This window comes from Eptesicus fuscus, chromosome 1, assembly GCF_027574615.1.
Source record: "Eptesicus fuscus isolate TK198812 chromosome 1, DD_ASM_mEF_20220401, whole genome shotgun sequence".
NCBI lineage: Eukaryota > Metazoa > Chordata > Mammalia > Chiroptera > Vespertilionidae > Eptesicus > Eptesicus fuscus.
The window spans coordinates 76051430-76061818 of NC_072473.1; the positions used below are offsets into that span (position 1 = coordinate 76051430).

General features: G+C 47.1%; 1 protein-coding gene across 1 annotated transcript; it reads left to right on the top strand.

Moving 5' to 3' along the window:
• The first annotated feature begins 2072 nt into the window (after positions 1-2072).
• CLDN2 (claudin 2) lies at positions 2073-2828 on the top strand. The gene has a single exon (XM_008156323.3). The coding sequence runs from the start codon at positions 2136-2138 to the stop codon at positions 2826-2828; it is 693 nt and encodes a 230-aa protein (XP_008154545.1). The 5' UTR covers positions 2073-2135.
• Positions 2829-10389: the final 7561 nt, after the last annotated feature.

Consider the following 10389-nt stretch of genomic DNA (forward strand, 5'->3'; position numbering starts at 1 on the left):
AGAAGGGAGCCACGTGGGTGCATAGCTGCCCATTTCTTGTCAAACAGGTTTCCTCCAATCATAATCCTTATTGTTACTAATGTGAGCTGATGCCGTAATTGTAGGTGGAGGTGGAGAATGTGCAGATGCAACAGGGACCTGAGCATTTTGAGCCCATAAAGATGTCAAAAAATAAAAAGATAAATACTGATAAACAATTGTCTTTCTCTGCAAAATTCAAACTGAATGTAATCAGCTATGCAAAAGAACATGGAAACAGAGCTGCAGGAAGGCAACTTGGACCTCCTCCCACTGAGTGTATGACCAGACAATGGAGAAAACAGGAAGAACACTCCTTAAGATGCCAAAAAAGAAGACCTTAAGCAAAATGTTTAAAATATTGATTTCTTAATTTTGGGTTGGGAAAGTGGAGGGCGTCTTATACATGGGGGCATCTTATACACAGAAAAATATGATATTTCTTACTTAAGCACATTGAATTTGAGGTGTCTATGAGATTTTCAAGTGGACATTTTAAATAGGTAATTGTTTTGGCAGTCTTGAAGCTCAGGAGGAAGGTTTATGCTGGAAATACATATCTAGGAATGCCAGTGGATGGGTGTGAGATTAAGTCATGAGAGTGCATAAGTGTACTCAGGGATACAGTGTTAATTGAGAAAAAGGATGGACTTCTGAGGAAAACTCACATTTAAGAGATGGGTAATGTAAGAGAAATTTTGAGGAAGGCTAAAATGGAATAGCCAGATTATTCTGGGTTGGAAAGTTAGTGGACTGGAGGATCTTATAGAAGATGGGAGGAAGGATGTGCCTTTTAACCTTAGTGTCTTGAACCTTGGCAAGATTAGGGGCTCCTTCAACACTGCAAAATCCTGGACAGCTCTGCGTTTCCAAAGGATTGGCTTAGATGTTTTCCCCCTACAAAGCCCTCTATTTGGCTTCCCTTTCCTCTGTTCACCCTAACAGAGAGACCATGAGAAGGCTCTAAATTTTAGGGTTCCATCCAGGCCCTGGAACAATCTTTGCTCCAGAGTCCTCCCACATCATCTGAGAGGTCTAGGGATGATGTGGCCATATATTAGGAGAATAGATGGAAAATGTCTGGGTGTATTATATATGCAGGAGGCCTTAGGCTAGCTCCGTGGTCGGCAAACTGCGGCTCGCGAGCCACATGCGGCTCTTTGGCCCCTTGAGTGTGGCTCTTCCACAAAATACCACAGCCTGAGCGAGTCTATTTTGAAGAAGTGGCGTTAGAAGAAGTTTAAGAAAAAAATTTGGCTCTCAAAAGAAATTTCAATCATTGTACTGTTGATATTTGGCTCTGTTGACTAATGAGTTTGCTGACCACTGGGCTAGCCTGTGGAGGGGGATTTGGGCAGGTCCTGGAGAACCTGAACTCTCAGAGTATAAACAGAAGACTTTGTTGCCAGCCCCAACCTGCCTTAGAGTAAATTTTCACCATGGGCAGGATGACCCAGAGCTAAACCGCTGCTTTCTAGGCCCTTGAAGATTCAAGAGGTTTCTAATAACTTGGAGTCCAGGGCTATATCTTAGGACCTGTTACTCCTGGTCCAGTCTCCTGGAGTTTGGCCTCAGTCTGTAATTGAGGGGCCCTGTGTCACTGTTGCTGGGCAATGTGTTAAACAGAAGGCCTTGGAGACAGAACCACGCCAGCCAACAGCCTAACATGGAGTTAACACAGCTACCACAACTGCCAGTGCCATCATCACCTTCTTGAAAGTGGCCACCTCTCTGGCCCCTAATTCTGTCTGGCTGTCAACCTAAAGCATGTGCCTACGCAGGAGGTGATGACATTTTGGCTCCACTTTCTTTTTTTTTTTTTTTTCCTTTCTCATGCGTTATTTCTAAAGATAACAAAGTTCAAAAGGCACCCGGTATTTTCTGGTTTCTCATAAGCTTCTGGTCAATATTTAATCTGGTTTATGGATTTTTTTTTAGGTCTTCTAGATGCCTTCTTGAGCCTGATTGCGGCCACCCACAGACACTTGTAAGAAGAGAAGTCAGCATAGCAGAGACTCTCTGAAATTAGGAGATAGAGGCTGGGATCCAAGGAGCAAGAGCTGCAGCCAGAACACAAGAAAGCAAGCCCTGAAGACACTTCTACTGAGAGGTCTGCCATGGCCTCTCTTGGCATCCAACTTATAGGCTATATCCTGGGTCTTCTGGGACTGTTGGGCACCCTGGTGGCCATGCTGCTCCCCAGCTGGCGAACAAGTTCTTATGTTGGTGCTAGCATTGTGACGGCAGTCGGCTTCTCCAAGGGTCTCTGGATGGAGTGTGCCACACACAGCACAGGAATCACCCAGTGTGACATCTACAGCACCCTTCTAGGCCTGCCCCCCGACATCCAGGCTGCTCAGGCCATGATGGTGACGTCCAGTGCAATTTCCTCATTGGCCTGCATTATCTCTGTGGTGGGCATGAGATGCACAGTCTTCTGCCAGGATTCCCGAGCCAAGGACAGAGTGGCGATAGTGGGTGGAGTCTTCTTCATCCTTGGAGGCCTCCTGAGCTTCATCCCTGTTGCTTGGAATCTTCATGGGATCTTGCGGGACTTCTACTCCCCAATGGTGCCTGACAGCATGAAATTTGAAATCGGAGAGGCCCTTTACTTGGGCATTATTTCCTCCCTGTTCTCCCTGGTAGCTGGAGTCATCCTCTCCTTTTCCTGCTCACCCCAGGGAAATCGCCCTAACTACTATGATGCCTACCAGGCCCAGCCCCTCGCCACTAGGAGCTCTCCAACACCTGGTCAACCACCCAAAGTCAAGAATGAGTTTAACTCCTACAGCCTGACAGGGTATGTGTGAAGAACCAGGGGCTAGAGCTGGGGGTGGTGGTGGCTGGGTCTGTAAAAAACAGTGGACAGCCCCCGCTCCCTCGGGGCCACAGTTGAGGGACATTGCTGCTGGATTATGTCAGAAGGTGGTGCTGAGGATAGACTGACTTTGGCCATGGGATCAAGAGAATGCAAAAATGAATGCTGGTGTGACAGTGTCGAGGTTGAACTGTCAATATGCTTACCAAGCCAGTCTTTCTGTTTCCTTCACCTTAGTTCCCAACCCGACACCCTGAATTGCCCAACCCTCAACTCCAAATCCATCCCCTACTCTAGGCAAGACTTCATAGCTCCAATCTTCCTTTTGGTTTACCTGGCAATCCATTAATAAACCCACTGATCACATCCCAAGGACTTACCCTTTCTGTGATCAAAGACCATCCCTCTGGCTGAGGTTGACTCTCAGCTCATTGCTGGGGGTTGAGGAAAGAAAGAGTGGTGGCTTTTATGAAGATGGTTCAAATTCTCCTCCTGAAGCTTCCCTCCAAATAAGCTGAGTGGCCACTAATGGGCCCTGGAGAGTCCATTCCAGTCTTTCTATGACTCCACAGTGTTCAGACTCATTTGTGCACGAACAGAAATAGAGCCATCACACTGTACAGAGGGAACAGAGAACAACTGGATGCAGGATGACAGGGAAGGAAGGTAGCTGAGGACCCAAAAGACCAGAGCCACTTCCCAGAGAAATTCCAGAATTCCCTCACACTTGTGTGTTAGGGATCTAGCCCACAGCTAGAGGAAAACAAGGAAAGAAGATATGATGTAAAGCTCCACTCCAGGCAGCAGCAGACCCTTACTCCATTGAGGAACTGCCTCAGAAGCTGCAGCCCCAACTTTCACTGAAGTTTCTGCCTCCCTCTGAGGCACCTGACCTGGCCTCCTGCTAAATAATAAGGCTAAGGGCCCCACACAGTGGTTTCCTTAAGAATGGGAAATTAATTTTTCTAGAGATGGCCCTTGACTGGGAGATAAGAGTGTGGGAGCTGTGGGGGACTATGAAAGATATCATTCCTTGACACTGGTGCCCAAGAAAGAATAAGGACTTTGATATCTAAGAAGCTAGGTGGACATATGTGCTTCTTCAGTAGATGTTTCTATTGGGCCAGAGAAAGTCAGCTTCCCAGAGAGTCTTCAAACCTAATAGAAAATTAGCTCAACGGCTGAGATCAGACCCCCAGGGGTCTAACCATAGAGCACACTACAGAGACCGAAAGACCACAGTACAAGGTGGGCCTCCTGTTGTCCTTCATATTCCCCCCATCTTCCCTCACCAGATACTCCTGAGCTGCTAGAATGCATCCAAGGATTTCAGCGTAGAATAATCAGGCCCAAGGTGTTATGGCCCTGATCTGAGTGATAGCTAAGCTGCTGCCTGGGATTTCAGGTGAGGTGAGAAAGTACAGAATGGTTCCCAAGCAGACAGTTCCAGCTCCAAGACCTGAAAATGCTCCATTTCCCCTGGGGTAGGGGTGGAGGTGTGAGTCATAAACCAAAGGCATTTTTGCTCACAACTTCTGAAGAACTCCAGTACACCTCCCCAAACCTCAGTGCCAGCAGAAAGGGCCCATTCATTGTATCTAGCATGCCTTGCATGTTTTCCACTTCCTTGCCTATGTTTAAGCTGTTCTTCCAGACTGGAAAGCCCTATCCCTTTTGCCAAGTTTTCCTCATGCTTGAACAACTTGCTCAGCACCATCTCCTCCATTGAGCCTCTTCTGACCACTCTGTCCCTTTCTTCCTCTCCCTCAATGTACAATTCATTTCTTTGATGCTTATCATTCACAATTTTGATGCATATATTTTCATGTTTGTATATCTGATTTCACAAGTACATTGTAAACTTTTGGAGGGTAGGGGCCATATCTTAGACATCTATGTATCCTCTAGACTTACAGATAAAAATTATCTGTAAGAGTGCTTGGCAAATAGTAGATGATCAATAAACATTTGTTGATTGAATAACTGTTTTATTCTTTCAAAGTGGCCCATTCAGGGCAGGTGTGATGGAGAGAATTGGGCTAAGGGGAGGGTAGGATGGAAACTGGCTTTTATTCCCTCTGGGTGGATAGAAAGTTCTAGACTTTTCTGAAGATATTATGAAAGTAAAACCCCTCCTCCCCAGGAAAACTTTAATCTTTTCATCTTACCCAGGGCTCCTCCTTTTCACAATAATTGTTTCATTTAAGATATTTACTAAATTTGCTATGTGTTTATTCCTTTCATTCTCTGAATAACCATTGTGAGCAAAGTGAAATAGATCTGATAATATCCATTTGCCAAATGGAGAAACTAAGGTCCACATAAGTAAAGAGATTTTCCTATGGTTACACAGATGGTTTTAGTGCTCCAGTCTCCTGACTCCCAAAATAGGACTCTGCTGATCCAATAATATTCACAGCCAACAGGAAGAGCCTGACAGCGGTCCCCAAACTGCCTGAGGAAAATAACTTATGGCCAACAAGGTAACATTGGGAACACATAGGGTCTCCTGGTCTCCTGTGAGGGGGATCTGGGAGAGCAGGACAAATTCACTGAGTATACCACCTGGAACTGCCCCTTCTGCCATGCTGGCCAGATGGCCAGCCTGGGCTCAGCTAACTGTCCCATCAGAGAAAATGCCAAGCTTATATTTGAATAAGTCACAACACCTCAGTTCCAATTACCCTAACTCTGGAGGTATAGGATTTTTGGAGGCCAACAATTTGGCCCTGTTTCAACTTCTTTTGGAATGAACAAAGCCTAATTCATGAAGATGTTAACTATGGCAACACTGACCATAATGGGGCCCTACAAGATTCAGCTTACCCAGCCCCTGGACCTAGTGGGCCTCAGTACACAGGAGCCTGTTATAACAGGCACTACTATCATTGCACTACTGAAGTGAGCCTTCTTTGGTTCAGAGGCTAGGACTCCAGCATCCAAGCCCAGTTAGAAGGAATGGCAGCAGGCAGGAATAAAGGTGGAGAGAGAGGGCTTGATGAACAGAAGTTTAATAAGAGGTAATATCTCTGGTCTGGAACCAGGAACCCAAGTGCTCTCAACTGGGGCCACTGAAGGTTAGAAGATGGGTTGTCTTGCTGACTCTGCTATGCTGAGTGGGCACCAGTCTGGTATGGGCTCAATGCCCCACCACCTGGCAACCAAAACACTTTCAGATCCACCAATTTATTACATGCCCAATGAAATGGATCTTTTGTAGGAAACAAAATGGAGGCTCAGAGATGTAATTTCCCTAAAGTCATAGTGTCAGTCTGAACATAAGCTTGGAAATCCTTCCCACATGGTCTGCGATTATAAGAACACCTGTTGCTCTTTAGATTTCTGCAGCCCTCCTGCCCTTGTCTGCTACTGTAATCTAAGGGCCTTTGAGGAAAACAGAGCACAGACCTTACCTTCATCTTAGGATAAGGCTGACCTGGGAGATTCTTCTTTTTTTTTTAAATAAGAATTTATTTGAGCTAAACTGATGACATGTGCAGGGAACAAGATCTCAAGTGCTCTTCCTGCTCCTTTTAATTTGGGAAGATTCTATGGAAGGAGTTAGAAATTCATCCTCAACTAGGGAAAGCAGAGAAGAGCCAACAAAGAGCAACTGGTTGAGCAAGAAAAGCCTCCATCTAAATTATTTCCTAGAAATCCCTTTGAGACTGGGTCCATGTTGAATAGCTTTCAACTAACCCCATTGGCTTCCATCATAAAGTAATTTAGATTAGCCATAGACTGAAGGGATAGTGAAGGCTGTTGTGTTTGTTTCAGACTCATGGCTCTGATCCTTGCACAAGGAGAGATGTTTCTGCCCTCCCTCATTCCTCTGATAATATGGTGACTCATGTCCCCCCTCCTTGGGGCCTTGGTGACCCAATGCTATGTGATAATTAATGGGGAGGTGGAAGCTAAAACTGGCTTCTTTGTGGGAAGGCAAGTTCCAACTTTCTGTGAGACCTTTACCCAGTCAGTTAAACAACCATTCAACCAACTCTCTAGCCATCCAGCCCACACCAACTGCACTCTTAGTCTGTGTCAGGCAATGTCTGCTTTGAGGGCTACAAAGGTGAATAAGGAAAGATAAGTCATGCACATCGAAGTGTGGTCTAAGGCACAATATAGTCTGTCTTGTGAGAAGGGGAAAGTGCCATAAATTGGGATGTCAGGGGCTAGTTTAAAAAGTTATGTAAGTCCCCTCAAGTCCCAATTAATATGAAATGAGGCTCCGGCACTACTTGAGCTTCTAGGGGAAGAATGATGAAAAGAAACTGCTTCTCTAGCTGAAGGCCCATGGGAAATAGAGAAATAGGGTGGAATGCAGTGCTAAGGAAGAAACAGGGAGACACTACTCAGCTAACCCAGAACACCTTTGAGTTTACCTCACAATACCCCCAAACAGCTCTAATGCAGAGAGTGACTCTGGGGCTCAGCCTCTTCTCCCTCAGTTCCTTCTTTTGGGCAGTTCTATGGTATTGCTGAGGGCAGCAGAGATGGTGACCATCCAAGTAACCTGAGACCTTTTGGCTCTGGACCAGAGGAGAAACACAGGTGTGGGAAAAGGGGCACAGTTGTAAAGGAAGGCAAATGAGGCCTTGCAGAGTCAACAGTTTCTTCCCACTCAGCCCAGGGCCATGGACAGGTGATTTTTTCATGCCTTCAGCTGCCCACTGGGACATAGAGGCCCCAGGCTGGGAAGTGCCTGTGCTCCTCCTCAGCTGGCTGAATCCTGGCCTTCACCCAGCCTGGTCTCCCATCCCAGGTGGCTCCTAACTTTGATGAGAAATTCTGTTATCTTAATGGGGGTTGGGGGAAAGACTCAAACAGGAAGTCCAGCAAATTATCTCTCTTTTCCCCGGACGTGGTGGCTCGCTGCTACGTGCTATGTGGTGATCACTGATAAAATATTAACAGGCTGTTATCAAGCACAGCAATACAGAAGCTGTAATCTGATCCTCCCCCCCCCCCCCCCCCCCGCCACCCCGCCGCCCGCTCCACCTCACACAACCTGCCACTTTCCTGGAAATTGCAGCTCAGGAATTCCTCCTTAACTCTTGCCTACAGTTTCCTGCTCTGGGCCTAATTTCTCCACAAAGCAAGTCTTAGGACTTCACAAAGCAGAAAATCACCATACAAGGGCAAATCATCAGGTCCTATTTTCCTGTCATCCATGAATTCCCATGGCACCCTTACCACTTCACAAATCGAGGGCTTTGAAGAACTTTCTATTTGCAAACATAGCCTTGTGAAGAAAACACTGAGAAAATTCACATGCTTTCAAACAGATATTAGAAATGTATAATGGGATATGAAATTAGATGCCAAATGAGTATAAGCGTTGTGGCAGACAAGCATGCATTTCAGTAGTAACTCCTTTTCTCCAATAGCACTTTCTTTTTTAAAAAAAATATTTTAATTGATTTTTTTACAGAGAGGAAGGGAGAGGGATAGAGAGTTAGAAACATCAATGAGAGAGAAACATCTATCAGCTGCCTCCTGCACACCCCCTCCTGGGGATCAAGCCTGCAACCAAGGTACATGCCCTCGACCAGAATCAAACCCAGGACCTTTCAGTCCACAGTCTGATGCTCTATCCACTGAGCCAAACTGGTCAGGGCTCCAATAGCACTTTCATAGTCTGTGATATTTGACAAAGTTCTGTTGGGTTACTCAGTTGGGTTACTTAGGAGAAAAAACAGTCACACCAAAAGTACAAAGAGAAGATGCTCCTTAAAGTCTTTCACTTGAATTTATTTCTGAAATTAGCCAATGGGATACAAGAGGGTGGATCAGCATCTCCCACATAGGATATCTGATGAAATTGTGAAGACCTTATCCCTTGGGTTAAAGACACTAAATGCCTTGGTTAAAAAGCAAGCATCCTATATAATAAAAGCCTAATATGCAAATTGTCCCCTCTACTGGAGTTCAACTGGGAGTTCAATGGCTGCTATGACGTGCGCTGACCACCAAGGGGCAGCGTGGAACATGGCATGCATTGGCGATATGGTGCTGGCAGCGGGCAGCAGTGTAGGTACTTCCAGCCCCAGTGGGCACCGATGGGCACCAATGAGAGCTGGACCATGGTGGGATAGTGGAGCAGGTGAACGTGCAGCACCAGGCCAAGGCGGGTGTGAGCAGGGACCCAATCGCCCCACTAATCGCCCCACAGATGGTGACCAGCAGCAGCAGCAGCAGCAGCGTGAGGGCGGGGCTACCTCCTGGCTCCCAGGCACTGAGGGAGCCAAGCAGGGGGCCTGGCTCCGACCAATCGTCCCACAGATGGCAACTAGCGGCCCGCAGGCCCTGATCACCCAATCAGGGCCGGGCCCCAGGCTGGGATGGGGAATTGGGGGTAGGTGGCAGTGACCAACCTCCTGCGGCACCCTGGCAGGGGGCTGTGACCTCTCGCCGGCTACCTGGGGGCAGAGGTGATGGAGACGGAGATGTGGTGAGAATGCAGGGTGTCCGCGGAGCTCACTCTCACTCCCCTTGCTACCCTCCCCCAGGACACCAGGACCCCTCCCTGCACTCACGCAGCCTCTTCCAGATGAGCCAGGCTGTAGTCACCAGGACTGCAGGAGCTGGTCAGGCTCCCCGTGGGTTTGCACAGGAGCCGGTCTGCAAGGCTGGCCAGGAGAGAGCGCACTGCCTGCTTGGCTTCCGTGTGGCACCGCTGGGTGGCCCAGAGGCCCACACTGCACCCTGGCTCCACAGCATCTGGCTGCACTCACTACATCTCCACATGGGGATTCAGGCTCTGTGATTCAGGTAGAGGGGGCGCATGGGGTCCCGGGGGCCCAGGTGCTGCCCAGGGCCCAGAGGTCAGCTGGGACCTGCCCTTCCATGCCAGATGCTCACACTTCGATCACTGGCCAGGCCTAAGGACCACACCGTGCATGAATTTTGTGCACTGGGCCTCTAGTATTTTATGGAAAGAGAAACTAATTTAGCCAAAAATTAGCCATCAACACCAGAATTTGTATTAATTTCTTGGTTTAGCCCTAAAAAGGATCCAGAATGAGATGAGACCAATGAGTTTAAGATGTAGAACATTAATTCAGAGACAATGGATACTACAATTTGGGGGAGCAGGGACTTCCCTGAGTAACACATGCACCCTTCAACTAAATGAATTCAACAGCTTTAGGAATGGAAACAAAGTAAAAACCAAGAAATAGGCAGACAAGTTGAGAAAAGTGGTTCTATCTTCCCCTAGGTAATTTCAGAGGCAACTCATGTGGTTAATTTTACTCATCTGTGTGTAATTATAAACCAGTATGTTCTCAAGTGTCATTCCCTAACTCAGCACTCTTGGGGTGAGGGTGGTGGGGAATGGTGGTGGTACAAAGGAGCCAGTGAGAACACCAGAAGGCAGAGGCCAACAAGTCCAAGACCTCCTGGAGTGTAAGAATAGGGTCTTGATGGTTGTTTTGATATCAGGAAAGCTGCCAAGTGACAGCCCTGAGTGAAAAACGCAGTCAAGAGGAAATGAATTGCTATGTTGTTTGGAGGAATATTCATTACATAAGTGAACAATTTCCTGATCA